This window comes from Biomphalaria glabrata, chromosome 2 (genome assembly GCF_947242115.1).
Source record: "Biomphalaria glabrata chromosome 2, xgBioGlab47.1, whole genome shotgun sequence".
Taxonomy (NCBI): domain Eukaryota; kingdom Metazoa; phylum Mollusca; class Gastropoda; family Planorbidae; genus Biomphalaria; species Biomphalaria glabrata.
Window position 1 is genome coordinate 59,367,564 of NC_074712.1, and position 22,228 is coordinate 59,389,791.

At 32.9% G+C, this 22,228-nt stretch overlaps 1 protein-coding gene across 4 annotated transcripts; it reads right to left on the minus strand.

Moving 5' to 3' along the window:
* Positions 1-1,261: 1,261 nt before the first annotated feature.
* LOC106074090 (DNA repair and recombination protein RAD54B-like) lies at positions 1,262-21,143 on the minus strand. Of its 4 annotated transcripts, none has more exons than XM_056021730.1 (25): positions 21,048-21,143; positions 19,281-19,518; positions 18,076-18,226; positions 16,803-16,995; positions 16,621-16,675; positions 15,668-15,755; positions 14,610-14,724; positions 14,274-14,329; positions 13,811-13,909; positions 13,011-13,165; positions 11,860-11,907; positions 10,801-10,882; positions 10,177-10,257; positions 9,940-10,089; positions 9,388-9,499; positions 8,730-8,909; positions 7,021-7,235; positions 6,004-6,168; positions 5,448-5,574; positions 4,161-4,267; positions 3,353-3,418; positions 2,949-3,062; positions 2,698-2,862; positions 2,198-2,272; positions 1,262-1,694 (listed from the first exon to the last, which is right to left on the minus strand). In XM_056021730.1, the coding sequence occupies exons 2-25, from the start codon at positions 19,478-19,480 to the stop codon at positions 1,614-1,616; spliced, it is 2,880 nt and encodes a 959-aa protein (XP_055877705.1). In that variant the 5' UTR covers positions 19,481-19,518; positions 21,048-21,143; the 3' UTR covers positions 1,262-1,613. The 4 variants fall into 4 exon arrangements, with proteins under 4 accessions (XP_055877705.1, XP_055877706.1, XP_055877708.1 ...); XM_056021731.1 differs by having other exon boundaries at positions 21,032-21,138; XM_056021733.1 differs by having other exon boundaries at positions 21,108-21,125.
* Between the last annotated feature and the right edge of the window lie 1,085 nt (positions 21,144-22,228).

Sequence of the window (22,228 nt, forward strand, 5' to 3'; positions counted from 1 at the left end):
TTTTTATCATTACTAAGGCATAAGCTCACCCTAGGAACCAGACCTTAATGAAGCCTGTCCAAAGTGCGCGTTTCATTGAGTCACTATTAAGTTGCATTCAGTGACAATAAATACTTAAAGCTAAAGGTTGATAACCTTTTTACCATGCAAAAATTCTTATAAATAGATCCTTCTAGACATAATTCTATTTGCAATGTCAACCAATGGAAAGACTATATGGCCCAGCCCTCTACATTGACTAATGTGCTCCTTATTTATGGTGACATTTTTGTATGCTTGCAAATGTTGGATACTAATTGCAGAATTACACTTACAAAGGAGGGTCCTAGCCATGGAATGGAGAAGCTATTGAAAGATCCTAGGTATCATCTAAAGGCGGCATCCTAAATAAAAAATGCCCATAGAGCCCCTGTCAGAAAATGCAAACTTAAACTGTATGGCCCTATCACAAGGTCCTCAGGGCTTGTAAACTCTTTCGCTCCTAATCGACAATACCATTGTTGATTTGACATCATTAAATTACATTAATGTTTAATTTTATAACCTTGACTTTGTGTTGTGTAAAAAAGAGCATGCATTTCCTTTAATTCTATACCAAATAACATTTTCTGATATCAATCAACAAAGCTATTGAAGCTTAATCATAACATGGTAGTGAGATAGTAATGAGTAAAATGAAGACTTCTTTTGAAACGTGGAAAAATAATAACAGAAAGAAAGAGTTAAGACCTTCCTGCAGGAAAAAGAAGAGGCAGAAAAGCAATGGGAAGACATCAAAGAATAGATGGGCCTGTTAGTCTGGTCAAGGTTGAGGAGTGGAAAAAGACAGTCGATAGGTCATTGTGGTGACCAAATGGTCAAACAAGACTAAGGAATAGGTGAAGTGATTGTTATTTTGCTATATAAAATCATAAAAACTTGAGTGCTAGTAATATTTAAAATAGACCTTATTACTAAGAGTTTAGAAAAGCATTTATACAAAATTGTTAAAAATCTGGAACTTTTGGGAGTACCAGCAGTAGAAATTATGTATAGAAATTGTCAAGCTACAAAATATCAGCATTAAAAAATTGAGTCAAATCAATGAAAGAATAAGCACATTAGTGAAATTTGTTTTTTAGACTGTTAGGTACAATCAGAACTTGAGTTCCCTAGACTAGCTAGTTAATTCTGTCAGTATTCATGGGAGGTCTCTGCTGCATAATCTAAAAAAAATTCTTTCTAAATTTAAAATGGAATATGAACATTACAACACAATGCATAATTTTTAAATTGCTTTTATTTCTATATTTACAATGGAATATTAACATCGCAATACAAAATTTATCATAAGGAACATTTTAAATGCAGAGAAAAAGCATAGAAGCTTAAACCTGACTTTAATTGATACATCATCGTAGATCATTTGCTAATGCATAACATTCTACAGCTTTTAGAAAAAGAATTAACTGACTTTTGATTGTCATCATCAGAATCCTTTAATTTTTACATTATTTTACATAATGAATAATAAGCCAAGCCATAACTCCTTCCATCAAAACTATTTACACTTTTATTAGGGCTTTATTTCACTAACATTTCTGTACAACTAAAATAGGACAAAAACAAATGTTCTAGACCAGCTGAATCTCAGCAGACGTCTGGTGCCAGAATAGAAATGACAGAGTTTCTCCTACGCCATCAAGGTACCAGCTCTGTGGAGATCAGAAATACATTCTCAGTGATTGTCAAATATTTTAATTAAAGGGTTATCCTAACAGGACCATAAGACCATGTAATGTTAAACACCTATGTAGACTTAAGGAAATAAAAAAACAAACTTTCACAAATTTTAACTTCATGAAAAGGAAAAAGTATCAGATGCTTAAATTTTACCATACATATCTAAAAAAACAAAAACAACTTATTTTATCCCCATTTATATTGCCCCAGATCTTGCACGGACTTCTGCTAACAGGTCTGGGAAACAAAAAATTCTCGACCTGTATGGTGACATGTATGCACTACACAAAACAGCAGGGTTTCTGTCCAGGGCTTTTGCAAGAGAGGATTTGAGCCCCTCAAGCCCTCACTGGGAGTTTGATAATGATGATTATCCCCATCAGTTATTCTTAACATTACACTGAAACTGTTCAGATACTTTGTTCAAAGTAGAAGTGTTTTGATAGAACTGTGAACCTTTTTAAAGTCTACTTACACTTATATCCCCAGCATATTCTCCTCTCCAGTGTTGCCATTGTAATAGTTCTCCCATTGTTAAATTGGCCTTGACCTGAATATGAACAATATTTGTTTAAATAGACATTTTTCTAGACTGCACAAATATTTGAAAAAAAAAAATACATAAAAAAATGTAGGCCTAGATCTACTTTCATATCTGTTCAAACTTTTGTAATGGTGGTATACCAACGACTTGTGACGTTAATTTCATAATAACAATATTATTAGAAATTAATGTAGGTAATTCAATGATCAACTGTAATCCAAATCAGATCCCTCTTTAACCTAATGCCCATGGCAAGAAAACAGCTTTGCATTGTTTCTAATATGAACAATCATTGCAAACATGTATAGGAACTGCTATTTAGTATTTCAAAATTTAAAAAATCAATAATGTTAACAATTGCTAATCAAAACAAAAAAAAAGAAGATGCTAAATTGTAAGATTTTACAGTTACAGACAACTTTTTTTTTTACCTTGTGTGACTTTGATGATTTTCCAAGTTGACAATCTCGTTCATTTTCCTCATCCTCCTGAGCCATCACTTTCTGCACCTGAGTAAATCCTGGGCTCCCCTTACACTGACATCCCAGTTGACTGTGGGTCTCACAGTCTGTCATCTCATTCAGGGAAAACAAATCCTGCCAGGACATCCAAGTAGCTCACTTAGCATCACAATATGAAACACTTGTCAACAATTTATTACGTAGAAGTTTTGGATAACTACCTTAAGATCTTCAAGAGAGAATTGGACATTGTTCTTAGTGTTCATATCCATGACTGCTCCGCTCAGTCCTTGTTTTGTAATTTGTCGTTGGTACATTTTCTCTTCTATTGTGCCCTGAGATGAACATCAGCATCATTATTAGCAGCTTAAGACTCAACGGTTTTAGTTATCTTATCTTATATAATACAGACGTTACTTCAAAAAAGAAGATGATTATGTGCTACGCGTCATGCATTTAGTCATGCATATTAACCAATGACTTAAATTCTGCCAAGTCACTGGTTTTCCTGGCTAGCTCAGGCAACCCATTCCATGCTCTAATAGCACTAGGGAAGAAGGAGTAAGAACTGTAAGAACTTAGTTCAATTAAATTCAGGTATATCAAATAGTTGTAGCGAACTTACAGTTGTAATCAATCTGTAGATATAGACTCTTCCTTTCTGTCCATCTCTCCAGACTCGGGCCATGGCCTGTAAAGTAACATAGTTGCAATGAGGTATTGCACATATTTCCAAGAGTGTTTGGTAAAATGTTGGGATAATTATGTTCTTAAAACAGAGAAACAGATGCTGTATGTCGGACAGAGTTCAAGGAAATGTATTGAAACAGAAGCAGTTTAAGGATGTCAAGAAAAACAATTAAGTGCTTAGAACTGAATTTTTAGAACCAGTGTTAAGAACTGGGCAGTAAAATATAAAATTAAAATGAAATAAACTACCCCTGAGTTCACCTAGCCTCAGTATGAATAAGTAATGCAGACTCCAGATATCCTCATTAACTATTAGTCATTGAAGCATGTGAACATGACATCTGACTTATGGACATGTCTCCTAAAAGATACATATTGTTGTAACCCTGTTCCTCCCTGACTAACCATTTTTTCCACGTGCAAAGTAGGGTGATTTTTGTTTATGCTGTTGGACGTAAAAGACCTTGACTAGAGTGTAAATGTGTTAAGAAACTTGAGTTATGAGTTTGGATTTCTTGACTGAGGATTGTTTTCTATTGTGTTAGTGAATTGGGATATGTAAATTTGATTTGGAGATTGTGACATTATTTCTTTTTATTGGGAATATTGATTGATCATAGGTGGATTGTGCTTCTGCAATCGGAGAGATACCAGCGATCTGAGAATCGGTGAGTTATTTTCTTTAGTTCAACCTCACGTCGTAACAATATATTATAAACCTTGGGCAATAATTGTAGTCTTACTTGTATATCATTAGCTGGATTCCAGTCAATATCATATAGAATCAAACGAGAAGCACCAATGAGATTCAAACCCACTCCACCAGCTTTGGAGCTCAAGAGGAAAATTCCTACGAAGAGAAGATTTAGTTATTAGCATCACAAAATCAGCTGATGTTGTTTGTTTGACACGTTTTGGATGTTGCTTCAAAATTGAAGATTATTCCATCCTAGCCCAAACCACTTCAAGACAGTGGGGATGATTTCAGGCTGGATTCGACCTCAGTACCATCAAAATGACAGTCCAGAGTACATACCACATGCCCTTTTCCCACGTAGCTAGAAATTTGTACTAGTTCATAAGTAACACTAATCACATTTAAATAGGATTTATGAAATGAGAATTTTATTTTATCTTGTAAAATACTTTCATAATTAAAATGCTTTTAAGTCTATTGAAAAAGGAGATTTGAAGTATTTGCATTTTTTTTTAACTGTTATTTTGCTTGTATATAAGCAGTAAAAAAAAATCTTAACAAATACGTCAATAGAATGTCAGAACTTCATATCTTTAAGTTTACTTGATTTTAATGAGCTGGGTGCATCCATAGTCTTCCAAGACAGAAGGAGCCATACATACATATTTAATTTTGAAGAGCTTAATAAAATATTTACAGACTTCACCAGATTGCACATATCTCCTTCTAAGCAGATTTTATTCTTCACATTACACTCAAAAAATCTCAAAAATTAATCTAGACTAATCTGTTGTTTTTTTATATCTATTAATATTGAAAAAGATAGAGACATCAACAAAATGCTGCCCCTGACATTAAATAATAATAATCCGTTACTTTTATACACATCATACATAAGTCAGCGCTATTTTGTCTGGAAATTTTGTGCTATTTTGTCTGTCACCATACAGTATTATATCTATTAATATATATATAAGGTGGAGTCTAAAGTGATTTACCCTTTTTTCTTATAAAATAGAATAATGATAATTTAAGTTTTGCTATTTATACAATTTATTGTTTTGTGTATTTCCAACTATGGTGGATGACCGCATGGGGAGTTTAAAGGAGAGTGTGGTAACAGAGGAACCACTAGGAAGTAAAAAAATCAACTCAGGCGCCATTTGGCTTTCACTGGCATAGAGGAAAGCAGAAGGCAGCAGTCTCTAAAATAGACAGATGAAGGGCTCTCATCAAGGTCATCAGACACACATTTGAGACCTAAAGAAAAGCTCTTGCCAAAGACAGGTAGAGAAAATGAAAACTTAAATTCTCAAGTCTACTTGTAACTTACTTTGTTGAGAAAACTTATTATTGAAAGTGGACACAAGATCCTGCCTCTGACCAGTTGGTGTTGTGCCATCAAGTCTCAGGTATTTATAACCAGAAGCATCACAGAAAATTTGCAGAAAGTCCAGAGTCTGTCGAACAAGAACTTTTTTGATATAAGAATGTTCATTTTTTTATGATTATTTGTGATAAGTGAAGTAACAGTACTATCTTGTAAATTACAGACCTTGTTACAAATATTATCAAACTAATGGAACATTTTATTTTGATCTTATCAAGATATCAATGAGACATTTTAGATCAGCAAAAACAAAACTCATAATATCATCAAACTAAATCAGGTTATGGTCATGCCTTAAGGAAGAAACAATTAAAGGATTGACTCTAGCAACCCATTTTTTTTTTAGCCATTTTTTTCTTTTAACAACATTCTCTACAAAAGCTGAAACTTTTGCCCAAAACAAACTCATCTAAAATAAAAAGCTAAATGGCTACTATTCAGGCACATGACGAGCAGCGTGTCCAAATTATATGAAAATATGGAATTCAAATGTTCATACCTTTGTGTGGTTTGAGACCAAAACCACTTTTTCTGTGCAGGAATGTCTGAATATTGCGGCCAGAAGACCAGACAGTACCACCATTTTACCAGAATCATCACAACTAAAACGTTCTGCATCAAAATTATCAGAAAAATAAGTCAGGAGCCCATCATATATAGAAACCTGTGATTGGTAAATATAAATATGCATTACATTCAATCTGATTATGTTTCTCAATGTTAAAATCAAAAGGGCAACAACAAATGAACTTTTTTTTACTCTACAGCATTATCAACATAGTCTTGTATACAAGGAGAAATATACACCTTGATAAAACACTGATATACATTTATTTCAACAATTTATACCTTGCAGTGCGACTGAGTGTGCCAGTAAAAAATACTAGATGCTTTACTATTCAATATACAATAAGTAGTATTAAAATGTTTCAGACCTTTATATAGACCACTTGAATAACTACCCAGTTTTTAACAAAATAAAAATTCCCTATTTGTTACACTTTAATAGAACAACATTCTACTAAGGAGGAGGTATGGTGGCTGAGTGGTTAAGCACTTGGCTTCCAACCCTAGGGTCCTGGGTTGGAATCTCAATGAAGACTGGGGGTTTTGAATTTCAGGATTTATAGGGCACCCCTGAGTCCACCAAACTCTAATTGGTACCTGGCTTTAGTTGGTTTAGTAGAGGAAAGTAAACATGGTTGGTCATTACACAGGCCACTTCACACCCTGCTTGTTAACCGTTAGCCAAAGAAACAGATGACCTTAACATCATCTGCCCTATAGATTGCAAGGTTTGAAAAGGGAACTTTACTTTTTTTTTTTTACTTTACTAAGGGATTTTAAACTAGACTTGAGCTCGAGCAATGAAACTTTAAAAAAATGAACATTTCCAAATCTAATAAAACTTTTTTGAACAAAAACATATAGACTTCCTAGGTCAAAATAACTTAAACTAGGTGTGGTCCAACAGTTGAAGCTTTTAAATTTATTGATAAAGGAACGAAAGAATTACCTCCCCATCCCTTGAAGACTTTCCCTCTGCTTCCAAGGCCTTTCGGTACAGCAGACTTGGGTGATTACACAACTGTTTGAGGGCGCTGATGCAGGACAGGTGCGGAGAGCCTGACAAGTTACCTAACAGGCACCTCCTGATAAGCTGAGAGTGAAGCAGTTGTCTGTACAAGCTCACCTGCAGGGCGGATGGCTGGCAGAAGAGAACCAGTTCAACTGAAAGATAACATGGATTACAATAATGAACAAAATGAATCCAATAACAAAATTCTTTTTTATGCATATTTTGTCTATTATTGTAGCAGTTTCTACTTTGTTCTTTTCCTGTGAAGATTCAAACTTTTGAAAAAACATTTAGTTAAAAATAAAAATATGAATACACAAATACAAATATAATACACAAAAATTCAAATGGTCATTTTAACTTTGGAACTTTGCTTCGGTATCCTGCCATACACTTTGGAAAAAGACCATTTTTACTTGTTCATTTAGTGTTCATTTATATAATAAAGTTTCACTTTATTTGGTTTTTAATTTCATTTTAATGATTTTTTTCTTTTTGAGCTTCTTCACTATTTTATGTAAAGCTCTCTCATTCCTTTAATACACAGGTGATATTAATGCAGAAGCTAATACTTATTTTAAAACAGATAATTACTAAATAAAGAAACTGTTAAGATTAAAAAAACACATCGTAGGCAAGACTAATTATATATTTTTTTTTAAAAAGCTTCATACGTGAGAGTGCTTAATTATATGGGATATATGTTCATATGAAAGAGTGCTTAATTATATGGGATTTTTGTTAGAGTTACTGGTGTAAAGAAAAGTAGAACATAAAAAATAAAATCTACTTCCAATAATGGACAAAGTAGCGCTGAGCTAATATCTCAGGTTCAAATCATGATGGGGATAACAGGATTTTTACATTTGCCTCATGAATCATGAACGAATATTATGACAGAAAAGGTCTTGTGGTAGAGAACAAACTTATGACACTGAAGATGTATCCTAGAAATACTATTAGATGCATTGTTCACAAATTTGTCTATAAAATGAGATTGTGAAATATGGGGGGATGAGAAAAGGTAAATGATTTCTTTTAGAGTGGTACTTTTGAAAATTTATTTAAACAAGTCAATCCTTTTGACATCCCATAATTTACAGAACTACTGACCAGAATTGCACAGTCCACAGCAGCACTTGCAAAACTCAAAACAATCTTAAAAGACAAAGGCATAGACCTTAACACTAGACTGATGCACTCCTTGGTCATGGCAAAATTCATATCTTATTGAATCTTGGACACTGACTGCAGAACTACAGAGGAGGATCCTAGCAATGGAACTGAGATGCTACAGAAATATCGTAGGCATCACATACAATGACCGCATCACAAATGAAGAGATTTGAAACAGGATTACAACAGCAATTCGGCCCCACGATGACCTACTTTACAATCAAAAATGTAAACTAAAACTTTATGGCCATATCACAAGGTCCTCAGGGCTTCCAAAGACCTTCCTTCAGGGAACAGTACCAGGAAAAAAAAAAGGCAGACAGAGAAAGCAATGGGAAAACGACATAAAAGATTGGACAGGCTTGTCATAGAAAGAGATTCTATCCAAGGCAAGAGACAGAAAGATGGTCAACAGGTCATGAATGATACCTCAACAGTTCAACAAACTAAGGGAAAGGTGAAGTTGATACCTTTTGGAGGCAAATAGTCATTATTGACCTCTTGAGTTCTTCTTAAAACAAACATTTGAGTAAGCCTAGTCAGCTCTTGGGCTCTCTCTGAGCCAAGCTCTTGCTGCTCCAATGAGGCTTCAGGCTGACGAGAAGTAACGATAGGTTCTTCATATATTCGTCTGAATGAAGCTGTTGTTCCTGTAATAAATGTGCTTCAATGAATAAGTATAAAAAAAAAAGATGTATAAAAGACACATTGATTATTGAATAGTAATGAATTTTTAAAATCTCTGTTATAATTCCATATGTTTTTGAAAAAGATTTAAAAAAAAAAAAGCTGTTTCTTTGCAAGTTAAGAATTGTAGTGAAGAAGTAATACAAGAAATGAAGGGAGTTGAAACAAAAAAAAAAGTGACTGATACAATTATGTACATAGTATATATCAAAATGTCATTGAAGCAATTTTGTAATTAGATTTTATTCACATTAAATGGCTGTGACAAACAATGTTTCATTAGTTATTCATGTTTGTTATTGTTATTCATGTTTATTATTCATATTTATTATTCTTGTTTGTTATTCATGTTTGTTATTCATGTTTGAATGAATGTGATAAACAGTATGCAAAAAAAACAAAAATTAAAATGATCTATGATAAAAAGTTCCTAATGCTTACCCAAAAGTCCAGGATTACAGAACTGTACAATAGAATAAAACTCTTGGAGGTCATTTTGGACAGGAGTACCAGTCAGAACAACTCTTTTCTTGCACGGTAGTCCCATCATTATCTGTAAACTCACAAGAAATCAAAAACAAAACTGAAGGCACATGTTAGATCCTTTGAGCAATATATAGATAGAGACAAAGAGAATAGTTCCCCCTTAAAATCCTCGCAATCAGGACATTTTATTGTTTTCTTAAGCATTGTTTGAAAATGAAATTTGCTTATACTAATCAATTCTGGTTTGCCTAATTACCACAAGATGCTGACCCTAATATGTTGGCCTCCGTCAGACTATGGTTCATCTTGTGCTGACCCTACTTTTTAAACAAAATTCTTGAAACTGTTTTTTCAATGGAAACACTCTTCAACAGCAATAAAAATTAGAAGTTGGTAGATCAGTTTGCAGCATTGTAAAATCTAAAGCAGTCGTAGTTTATCAAGAGGCAACAGACATTATGTTCTAGAGAAAACTGAAACTAACTGAATGAAAATAAATCCACTCACAGCAGTAGTCTTGGCTGCAGTATTTTTCAAACGGTGGCCTTCATCACAGATAATCAGGTCAAAGTTCACATCCGTAAGAATCTCAGAGCATCGTACAAACATTTCATAGGATATCACCAGGACTGGATACTTATTGGATTTTACAAACTCCTGATATTATAAAACATAGTCATGAAAGTAGCTAATTTATCACAATTTAAAGCTTGGTACCGTGATAATGAGGCTTTATTAGCTTACCTCTGGTTTCTTATCGCCTGACACAGCAAACACATTTAATCTCTCCAGACCCAGCCATTTTTTGAACTCAAGAAACCAGTTCTACAAACGTAATTTTAAACAATATTATAAAAAGAAAAACAATGAAATGCTAATTCTATTCCAATATATAATAATTATAATTATATATAATTTTGTGAAAATGTGGAATAAAACATTTTTTAATACAATAACCATTGTAGATCAAATATACAGGTGACTGGGATAGTATGAAGCTGCATTTTTTTTTTATATTATCAATAAAATAATGCGTGAAAGTCTAAGAAAAGTGAGAATGAAAGGGGGACAATTTAAATATATAGTGAGAAAGCGAGCTAAGGCTTGTGTTCAAGGAGACTGCATGTGTTTGGTTGAGCCCTGATAGAAAATTTAAGAGATACATTAATATTCAATATTGCGTACACTACAAATGTTCTATCATACATCAATGTTTTTCAACAAGAGAAAGTGTAGCTGGCACTTGTGGAAAACTTACAATGGGGCAGTTTAAGTGGTTGGTCTTGATAATAGTAATACAATACATATTTTATTTGGTTTTTAAAAAAAAACAACTTATGAAAACAATTACTACTAAGTACTACTAACCTTAACTAGGCTTCCTGGAGTCACCACTAAGACCTTCTTCACTACAGGTCTGCCTCCAAATGGTCCTTGTTTCAACAATGTCCTGACAAAACAGAGTATATAGGAATAAAATTGATTGCTCAACAAAACAATTTTAAGCAATCAAAAATATTTTTTTTGGTCAGTACAACATGTGAAAAAATATATATGAAGACATCTATAGATACATAAAATTATGCAAATTCCTATCGTCTTCCGAAAAAAGACATATTACCTATTTAATATAAAGATTAACTCTTTCTCTCTGTAATTATTTACCACATTCTGGTGGAATCAACACTGGTATCGTCAGTTAGGAGAGAAAGAGTTAATGTTGATTGCAGCTAAATTAGCATGTATAAAACTTGTGAATACATCTTTGCTACTAGTATGTCAATTTATAACTAATAATCTCCGCATATACAATCCAATGCCTTCATTTCCTCATCACTAATTTACTTAGACTCCATCTAAAAAAAAAATTTTTATATCCAATGGTTCATTACCATGTTCTTGGAATAACGAAATATTTTCCACTGGAACAACTCACATTGGTCAATGATTCTTTTTTTGCTGTTTCATTCCAAATTTAAAAGTCTTATACAAATTTAATTTCCTTTCCAGCTTCTATTTTAAGGCATAAACATGGTTAAAAACACAGATTTCCTTACATAAGAATATATGGAGTAGCACTATAATTTGAGTGTGCCTGCGAGAGTGTGTGTGGACTAAATCATGTGAAAGGGTATTGCATCAAGAATAGTAGGCCTACTGAGGAGTCAAGGAATCTTCCTAACAGGAGGGATGGGAAACTTGTGTTTTTAAGGTGTTTTAGGGGGAGGGTAGGCGGAGCTACGGAGAAGGCAGAGAAAAGATTTTTTATCCTTATGTCATACAGGTTACAACTGACATGGCTAAAAATGTTTGCGTGTGTGTAAGGGGTAACTATGAATAAGGGCTGAATATCCTCTAGCTCTAGACTTGATGTTAGGCAGAGGTAAGTTTTTGGTGTTTAAAACAAGAACAGAGGCCTCTACTTACCAAATAAGTGTTATACACTGCAATGTCTTTCCTAGGCCCATGTCATCACTTTAAGACAAAAAATATATATCAATCATTTTATTATCAAGAACTAGATTTCTAAAAATTTGTAACGTGACCTATAAACAAAAGAAAAAACTGGGACGTTAAATGTTAATGTAATTTTAAAATTTAAAAAATTTTTTCTTTAGATGTCATTTATGGCTTTAAAACTTTTGATAAAATGTATACTGTAGAATGTGTTTTGTATTTTTTGTTAAAAAAAAACACCAAAAGTTGTTTTAATCTTTAATTTTAGATTGTTTTTTTGTTTTTGCTTTGTTTTTTTCAATCTAAAGGTAACTGATATTGCTTAATATTTTTTTTTACATTTTTTTTTTTTTTACTAAATATCTCAATTTCTAAGAAGTGGCAAATGTCTCATTTCATTATTATGAAATACAATAAGTATATTTAGAAAAAACCTTTAAAGAGTAAATGAAAAACTTACAATGTTTGGTGCCTTAGTCAGATATAAACAATCAAAGAAAACAAAAAGTTAAAATGTGACTGTGCTGTGGGACTCTATGTGTGTGCAAAAGGTTGAAATATGGGCCAAAACTTCAAAATTACGTAAGCTATGAGGTGCTCAATGTCACTGACAAGCAATGAGCTGTTCCTTGCAGTGTCAGCAAAACAATTCGATTTTTAACCAAATAGCACACTTCCTACCCAGTTCCTTATGTTAAAAATAATTTCACCCAATACCTTCTTATTTTCGGTTGCCTAACAGATATAACTCTGAATATACAAAAAAAGGATTAACAATTTTTTTTAATCGAAAAAAAAATTAATTAAAATAAGCTAAAAGAATACTCAACTTCCCGGGTAGGTCTTATACACTGGGGTACAGTCACTTTCATTTCAAAAGTGTAAAAAATTTACAAAATAGCTATATATACCTAGTTTTCACTGAAATAGATTCTCCAGGCTCTTGTTCCGACAAGACATGTTGAGTTCTTCTTATATGAAATTTAAAAAAACTGCTACTATCACATCGTAACACATCCCACCACAGGCTAATCCTGTAAATAACATCCTACTGCAATAGGCGTTATTGGGTTAAACAAACTTCATGCCTCCTGTTATTTTCATTGACCTAAACTACTTACGCCAGAATAGCTCCATGACCTTGGTAGTTCCTCATGCCCATAACACATTCATACAAGAACACCACACCCTCCCTCTGATGGTTTCTTAAACTGCTGGAGAGGTAAGGATCCACCACAACATCAACAACTGGCTGACCTTGTTGGTTATACTTCCACTGAAAATCAAAAAAAAAAAAAAAAAAAAAAAAAGTAAGTTTACAATGCTAACTATTGTAAAAAGACGAAAGCTTAAAACCTATGGCCACATTACAAGATCTACGGGGCTTGCAAAGACCTTCCTTCAGGGAACAGTGCCAGGAAAAGAAGAAGAGGCAGACAGAAGGGCCTGCCATTGAGAGAGGTTCTAAACAAGGCAAAAAAAAGGGAGGAATGGAGAAAGACGGTCGACAAGTCTTGCCTGGTGCCCCAATAGTCCAACAGACTAAGGGATAAGTAAAAGGTAAAAAAAAAAGGTAAAGTTTACAATGCCCATGCCCATAAAGATATAAAGCAATCAAAACTTAAGATACTGGGTGACCACAAAGTCTCTAACAACTGAAAAAAAGGACTACCATTTGAATGTGTGATACAAGGCAGTTTATTGGAAGAAAATTATATTTTTGATAGCTGTTGAAAACATTTTAATGGATCAAAAAACAAAAGCATAGTAATTTTTGAGGTTAAAATATTTAAGATTAAAGATATTTGTTTATTTAGGATGCATTGTGGGCTACCCCATGATATATGTAGGTAAGAGTCATTGTTATAAATGAAATGATAATTTAGGCAATTTTAGAACAATTCTTTTACATTTATTATACCTGATATTCTGCACTGGGTTGAGGCAGGACTAAAGCTCCTGGTAAGTTAGGATCATACTTTGGTTGAGTTGGCAGCTTCTCTGAAACATCTTTTGATACCTACAAGCAAAGTTGTTTTTTGTCAGGCTAAACTTTTTAATTCACAAATAACAAAAAAAAAAACCATTAAAAAATGCCAAAAGATTTTTTTTTAAATTTAGCCTTAAAAAATTTATTAAAATTTTTAAACTGATAATAATAGACAAAAAAAGAAAAAACGCTCAAGATGAAATTAAGTGAGTTTTTTGTCTAGTTTAAAATTAAAATTCTTCATATATGTGTGTGCCACTTTGGAAAATGTATACTTTAGGCTGAAACTCAGATTGGAACACCAAGGTTGCTTTTGCTTCATTGTTATTAACTGTACAATAGTGAAGTAAATTCAATATGTTAAGATCTGATTTATGCTCAGCCCCATACTTACAGGTTGACAGTCACTGGAAGACTTTAAAAGGGGGCTGATGAAAGGTTTGGGAATCCCTGGAAAATAATCATTATAAAATACATGAAAGCTCTACACTTCATACATAAAACTTTACCAAAATGTGATTTATAAATGTAGTTTTTTTTAAAACATTTATTGTACGATTCTTGGTATTATTACAACTTAATTGTTAGCTTGCTTCTTAGAATAAAGGGAGCATTCACAAAACCAAGCAATGACAGACAAATATCCTTTTGATTATTTAGTTAAACTAATACAATACATACGGATGTATTTATTTTTTTAAAAAAAGTTAAAATAGTAACTAATACTAACCTTTAGAAACTGTCGGATTGAATGTTACAGGTGTAACTGAAGAACTTGTATCCACTCCTGTAGCATTGAAACATTTACCTGATTTGAAATCTTCTTCTTTTATCACAGACAAAACCTAATTTCAAGAAACATAGCCCATTTTGTACGGATATTAAATCAAACATGGACAGTTAAACTTTTTGGAGCCAAATAAACAAAAGTAATTTGTAAATTGTGTTTAACACTATAGGAGTGACATTGGTGTAAATATTACTAGAGTTCTTGCTTCAGTTTCATAATGTAATTCTATTGATATTTCACATTTTTTCTTATTTCCAAGCAATTTCTCACTGTACTTTATTGAAAACTTTTCAACTTGAAAGTAGTTAACACTGATATTGAAACCCATTCTTCAGTAAACAAAACAATTTATGAATTACATTATTATTCCCTAAGTTAAACCTAAAAACACAAGAATGATTAAATGATTATATCATAAAACAAAGCTTCTTGCTCAGTTTTAATTGACCAAAATAATGAAAAATAACTAAAAACTGGAATTAAAATAAAAAATAAGACTAATAAATGCCAAAGCTATCTTGAGTGACCTACATTTTGGTACTTAAGATTAATAAATCATCTCTACAGAGATATGTGTCAGAAAACAAACAAACAATGAACAAATACGACTTTTTTTTCTCTTAGTCACTGTTCTCACAATTTTAGATTCATTCAGTTCATCTAAGTGTAATCATTCATGAAATGTAAAAAATAAACAGGAAAGAAAATTGGCAATGATCAAACTTTTTACAAATATTTTTTAAAAATCTGAAATGATTTTCTTCGTACACAAAGCATATGTCTCATTACCAAGTCTTCCAATCCATAGCTCTTTAATATTTTTGTCCAATTCAAAATATCTTTCAGTTTCCAATATGGCATACAATCCTCATATAAGGTTTACATATTTCTAAAGCTTTTATAAATTACAGAAGTCATTTCCGGCAGTATGAATGAGTTTTAAAAATTCAATGAAAAAGAGCAAATAGTATCTAAAACATTTGAAACAAGAAACTTACTTCAACCTCTTTCCCTGCTACTACTAACATATTACTTTCAGACAATGATTCCAATTGAGCAACTTTATATCCACTGCCACGACCAATACTGGTGAAAAATTTAAATCAGTTTTTCATTCAGTTTTAGAAATGATTTAGATATATATATATACATAAATAAATATTGTAAGTACTATCTGTATTTTTGTAAATATTATCTCTATGCATCTAATTAACTTCTTCAATAATATTTTTGAAATAAAAAAAAAGGTAGGTTACAGATTAGTTTAAATAAATAAAGCCTCCCACCATCAAAACCAAAGATGAAAGTCATGTTCACCCAATAAAATCTACTCAGCCCCAAAGATCATAGTAAATTGACACATGTGGTAGACAACTTTACATAACTGGGAAGCATAGTCTCAAATGAAACATTACTTTAAAGGGAAGTTTATATGCATCTGATCAGGGCCAGTAGTGCTTTTGGACGCCTCCAAGCAAGAGTGTGGCGAAATAAATCACCCCGCCTGCCTACAAAAATCAGTGTCTATCAAGCAGGGGTTCTCTTGACCCCTATATGTGGATCTGAGACATGGGTACTTTACAGAAAGCAACTAAGACTTCTTGGACGCTTTCACCAAAGATGCTTGCACACCATCGTGGACATAGGGTGGCAAGACTGCACTACAGTGATCTTCTTGCGAAACCAGGTATGAACTTCTTTTAGTCCGACGGTAACGCAGGGCAGGGCGAATATCCCGTATGGGGGGGGGGGGGGGGGGGCGCGAACATATGCCGAAGGCAATCTTTTTTAATGAGCTGAAAGTTGGTTGGCGTAACAGAGATTACATAAATAAAAATAAAAGGCAGTCTCAACCAACTTGCTGTACTTACAAACCATGCACTCATAAAAGGTCAAGAGACTTATGAGATTTAAACTTTGCTTACTGCTTTAAATCTTTAAAACAACTTACACTTTCCCTTCAGTGTCATACAGTGTGGCAGAACGCCCTGATACAACAAGTACAGCTGAAAGCAAAGAAAGAAGCACACATTTTTAGTAACTAAGTAAACTTACCAATAAAGTAGCTTTTCCTCAATATTTTAACATTCTTAAAAAAAAAAAAAAGAAAAATCTGGCACAATTTTTTTTTACCATCTCCTTCCCACTTTTTGTGTTTCTTCTTTGACAGTTTGCACCAAACAACTTGGAAATATTTGGACCCAGGAGTTGATGTCACATCTGGAACATTGCTGCTAGTAGGTTGTCTATGTAGGCTTGACATTGTACCAGTTCTAGCAGTGTACAATTTTGAGTCTTTATTCAAATCAATCTCTGGTGTTGGAGCCTTGAACAAAAATAACATATAAGCTTTAGATGAAATTATAGAAATGTATTCCTACTTATTTGCATTACTGCTTTAACATATAAAGTATGAGCTGACTAAGTTAGTTCAATCAGGGTTTCTGCACCAAAGTCAATATGAAATTTCAGTTTTCCAGTAGAAATTATAAAATTCCAGGACATAAACTCGAGCAAAAAATTATAACAGTAACAATAGCCATAGTCAGCATAATTTATGATGTCACAGTCGGAGGTGTAATGGATATAAGCACTCCACTACCTATAAAATGCTTAAACAGCCTCTGACAACCAGTCCAACTCGTGGCTTTCACGTGTGGCTCAGGTATGGAGTCTGTAAAATGTTTGTAAAATGTTTTACATGTTTCGGATGTTCCTTCAGAGTTGAAGATAATTACTTCCTAGTCCAAACCTCCCGCAGGACGACGGGGGATGGGAGCGGGCAGGGTTTGAACCCGGGACCATCGATAAATCTGAACGACAGTCCAGCGTGCAAACCGCACGACCAGGCAGCCATCCGGTGGAACTGTTTTCACTAACAGGAGAAGGGGCAAAGGCCCAGAGTAAACCCTAAGGAAAAATCAGGAACCAGTGACCTTCAGGCATTTAGAATTTATTTCTGCCAATGCCGGCCGATCCTTTGAGTTAATGGTGCCAACTAACTTTTTTTTCCTTTTTAATCTGCAAAATTCTAGGACATTCAAGGAGATATTTTAAATTCCCTGTTCAATTTAACACTCTGCTGTGTTTTATTCATGATGATCAGTCATCAACACCACCATATATAAATTCAAGTTATCATTTTTAAAACTTTTTAGGTTGTGAACAATAAATTCTGTGTTAACACTCGTTATGTCCGAAGATTATACAAACAATTAATATCACCAGGGTTATGTCTTAAGATTGTACAAACAATCAATACCACCAGGGTTATGTCCTAGGATTGTACAAAAAAATCAATATGATCAGATGAATGTACTTTTATAAAACATTTAATACGGCAATGGTAAAGGTCATGGAAAGTTGAATCTTACAGATATTAAAAAGGTTCCAGGATTGTACTTACCTTTTGTGGACTGAATCCAGAATTTATATGTTGAAAGTCAAAATTGTCTTCATGATTCACTGTTTTTAAGGGCATACAAGCCAACATTGTCACTGTGGTTATATCTCTCTTCACTTCCTCAGGATGCTCTGAGTTTGTCCTTAACTTTGCACTAATAAATAAACACAATGGCATTGACTTAAACAAAATTAGAGTGCCTGGCATTTGTAAAATTGTGACAGATGCTTTCTTTTAAGACATATGGTTACACAAGAAATAATTGCACTCAGTCAGAGTAAAATGTTCAATGATGGTACGAGACTCTGAATGGATAACGTTGGCTCAATGGCTGACAGCTTGTTTGGTGACCCAAAAAGAATGGATTTCACCCAACTGCAAACTCTTTGGCTCAAGCCAAACCATAATCTTAGCAACCTTGGCTACTGGTGAAATGTACACCACCTACATTGCACATTATTTTTCCTTGACACAGACTGCGAAAGAGTTTACATCACAACATTGAAAAACTGGCTAGAAGAAGAAGATTTACAGCCTCCCCTTCAGTAAATTAATAAATTAGACTTAATTGTACTATACTATTCTTAATTATAAACAAAAAAGTAGTTCCCCTTTCAGACCTTGTGATCTATGGGGCAGATGATGTAAAGGCCATCTGTTTCTGTAGCCCACAGCTAAAAGGGTGTCATGTGGCCAGCACAACCACCAACTGCCTTTACTTTTCCCAAACTAATGTCAGGTACCCATTAGAGCTAAGTGAATTCAGAGGTGCCCTAAACATCCTGAAATTAAGAATCCCAGTCTTCACCAGGATTTGAACTGGGGACCCTCTGGTTCGTAAGCAAAGCACTTTACCTCCCATTCTTCATTATACTTGACTATATCTATACAGTACTTACTATACTTAATTATACTTGACTATATCTATACAGTACTTACTATACTTAATTATACTTGACTATATCTATACAGTACTTACTATACTTAATTATACTTGACTATATCTATACAGTACTTACTATACTTAATTATACTTGACTATATCTATACAGTACTTACTATACTTAATTATACTTGACTATATCTATACAGTACTTACTATACTTAATTATACTTGACTATATCTATACAGTACTTAATATACTTATTAAAATTATACTGTAAAATTTAGAAAAAAAAATTGAAATAAAATATAATTAAGTACTCACCCAAGACTAAAGAGTGTTGAAGATGACAATGCATTGTTATCTTGAACAGTTTTCAAAGTGGTATTCTGGGAACTTATTGTAGGAGATACATTTTGCGTGTTACTTAGTAAATCAGATTTCAAAGATGGTGAACTAAATTTTGCTTTTTTAGCAACCAATCCTTCAAGGCCAACTCGACTGGGTGCTGCTGAACGCCTCATGGTTGTCAAACCACATTCATTTATCAGTTAATAATTATCTGAAGCAATAAAAAAATTCTTAAATAAAAAAAATTGATGTCTATATATATATATATATATATAAAAATGTAAGTCAATTATTATTCACAATGTAGTTATATTTTTCTTTACGATGGTAGATCTAGCATCTAGATCTCTAGTACTGTCATGAAGCATTTTATAACTGATGTAGATCTAGATCTGTGTCCAGTATCAGTATCATGAGTATGTGTGTGGTTTAATTGTCATGTCTGTTTAGTTTTAGATTCATTTTTCAAGACCAACAAACAAGTCAAGACAATCAAGAGTTTCAAGACTAATCATAAATCATAAGTCTTTAGTCTTATTATTTAATACCCCTCAGTCTTATTATTATGACCTATACTTATTATTTATGATATTATATAAGATTTTAAAACAATGTTATAGATCTATATTGAATTGAATTATATTGAAATAATTGAATTATTATATGAATGTTTAATGTTACAATTGAATTATTTAATTACTTACTAAGTTACTTAGTAAATAATAAATACTACTTATAAGTTATAGTAAGTTAAATAGAGTCTAGAGATCTATATAGATAATATACATAACATAGATCTAGATTATATTCTAGATTCTATATATTATTATATATGTATTATATAAGATAAGATGACTAATTATATTTAATAATTAGACTAATCATCTAATGCACTAACTAATGGACTGAATGGGTTGCCTGAGCTAGCCAGGAAAACCAGTGACTTGGAAGAATTTAACTTTAAGTCATTGGTTTATATTTATATGCATGATTGAATGCATGACGCATAGGCGCCGTAGGACGTAATCATCTTCTTTTTTGAAGTAACGTCTGTATTATATAAGAATTAAGATAAATAAGACAAGATAAGTCGATACTCGATTCGATAATAAGAGTAATTTAATAAGACTATTAGTATTACTCTATTACTATTAGATTATTATTTAGTGACTATCTATACGACAATACTGTAACTATAGGAGGCGACTATAGAGTCTAAAAGAGTATAGTCACTATGTCTATAGTATAGACATACTTAGTAGAATATCATCAATATGATAATAGAGGTAATAGAAATATTAGAATAAGAAACTACTAGGTCTAGATTAGTCTAGAATATATAGACTCTAGAATATCTAGATCATAGTAGATCTAGAATCTAGATCTAGTCAAAATATAAGACTAAGAGTCTATAGTCGGAAATTGGGTTAGAGTTAGAATAATTGGAAAATCTTCAAAATGGACAAGCACATTATCAATGATTATCTCATTAATTATGATTATCATCATGATTATAATTATGATAAATTTAATTTTAAATACAAACACATGAAATTGATGAAACAGAAACACTAAATTCTAAATTTTACACTTCAAACAGCCGCTAAACAGCGCGCGTTTTAAAATAAATATTAAAATAACAAAAATTTTTATAGTTGGCAACAAAAGAGAACTCCTTTTATTTTATTTTTTGGATATTTATCTAGATCTAGACTAGTTATTACTTTTTTTTTATCTTACGGTCTTTTATGATTATCATTATGATTATAGAATAGATCTATCATCTATCATTCTATCTACTGTAATTGGAGCAACGCCATATTGTTTATTTTGCATCTGAAAGGAAGTAAGAAAAAGTATCACTGAACTATATAGCAATTTAGGAACATTTTTAAAATAAAACTTATTTTTATACAAATATAGGCCAGTGAGAGAAATAATGCGTTTGTTTCTTATTTCTCTCACTGGCTCATATAATGCGCTTGTTCTATTTGTGTGAAAAATACTACTTAGGCATTTTATTTGAAATATCAGGTGACCGAGCCTCGCTCGGATGAATAATTTGTTAAGGAAGGATATATACCCGAAGTCATTTTGAGAATATTTTTGTACCAGGTGGCCGAACCTCGCTCTGTTAAATAATTTCGGAAGGTTATATACCCGAAGTCATTTTGGGAATATTCTTGTAATTACGAAAATGAACGATCGGATAAAGACTACTAATCTGAAGAGTTGTTTTAGTGTTCTGTTAGTTCTAATTGTAGGGCTAATTGTACATGTCGATTAAATTTAAAGTCTTTTAAGTCCTCCTACAGTCTAGACAAACTACAGCTCACGTCCGTCTTATAGTTTTACAATCCATCTTTTGCGTAAAACTATTGTAGGCTTACTATTATTGGCTTGGAAGAAAGTCTTTGCAGTGTAACTTCTCTACGTTATAGGGTAAAACATGCACTTAGTGACAAAGTAAAATGGCGCATTTTTTCTTATTAGACTTAAATCATGGCATTAGTTTTCTAAAGAAACGTTTCCGTGGGGCACCTCTGTTACGCCAAACAATATGCTCGTTACCCATACGGGTTACGTGCCCTGCCCAGCCTGACTGTCGGACTATAGGAAGTTCATACCGGCTTTTGCCATCCATCCATCCTAGTGGTGCTATGGCCTGCTTTTACACATCCATCCATTCAGATCTCTCCTGGCCCTAACTCCAAGCTTTTTACCGAGGTTTATAGTTAAATCAAAAGAGGCTGCAGTGTACGCAAACTCGTTGACCGCTAGATGGATATCATGTTTAGTGTGAGCAAGTAAGGCGTAGAGAAGTTGTGTTATGACCATTTCCTTTGTTTTGGTACAGGAGAGGTAGACACTGAAGCATGAACACATGGTAATAATTCACCAGCAAAATAATAATAATAATA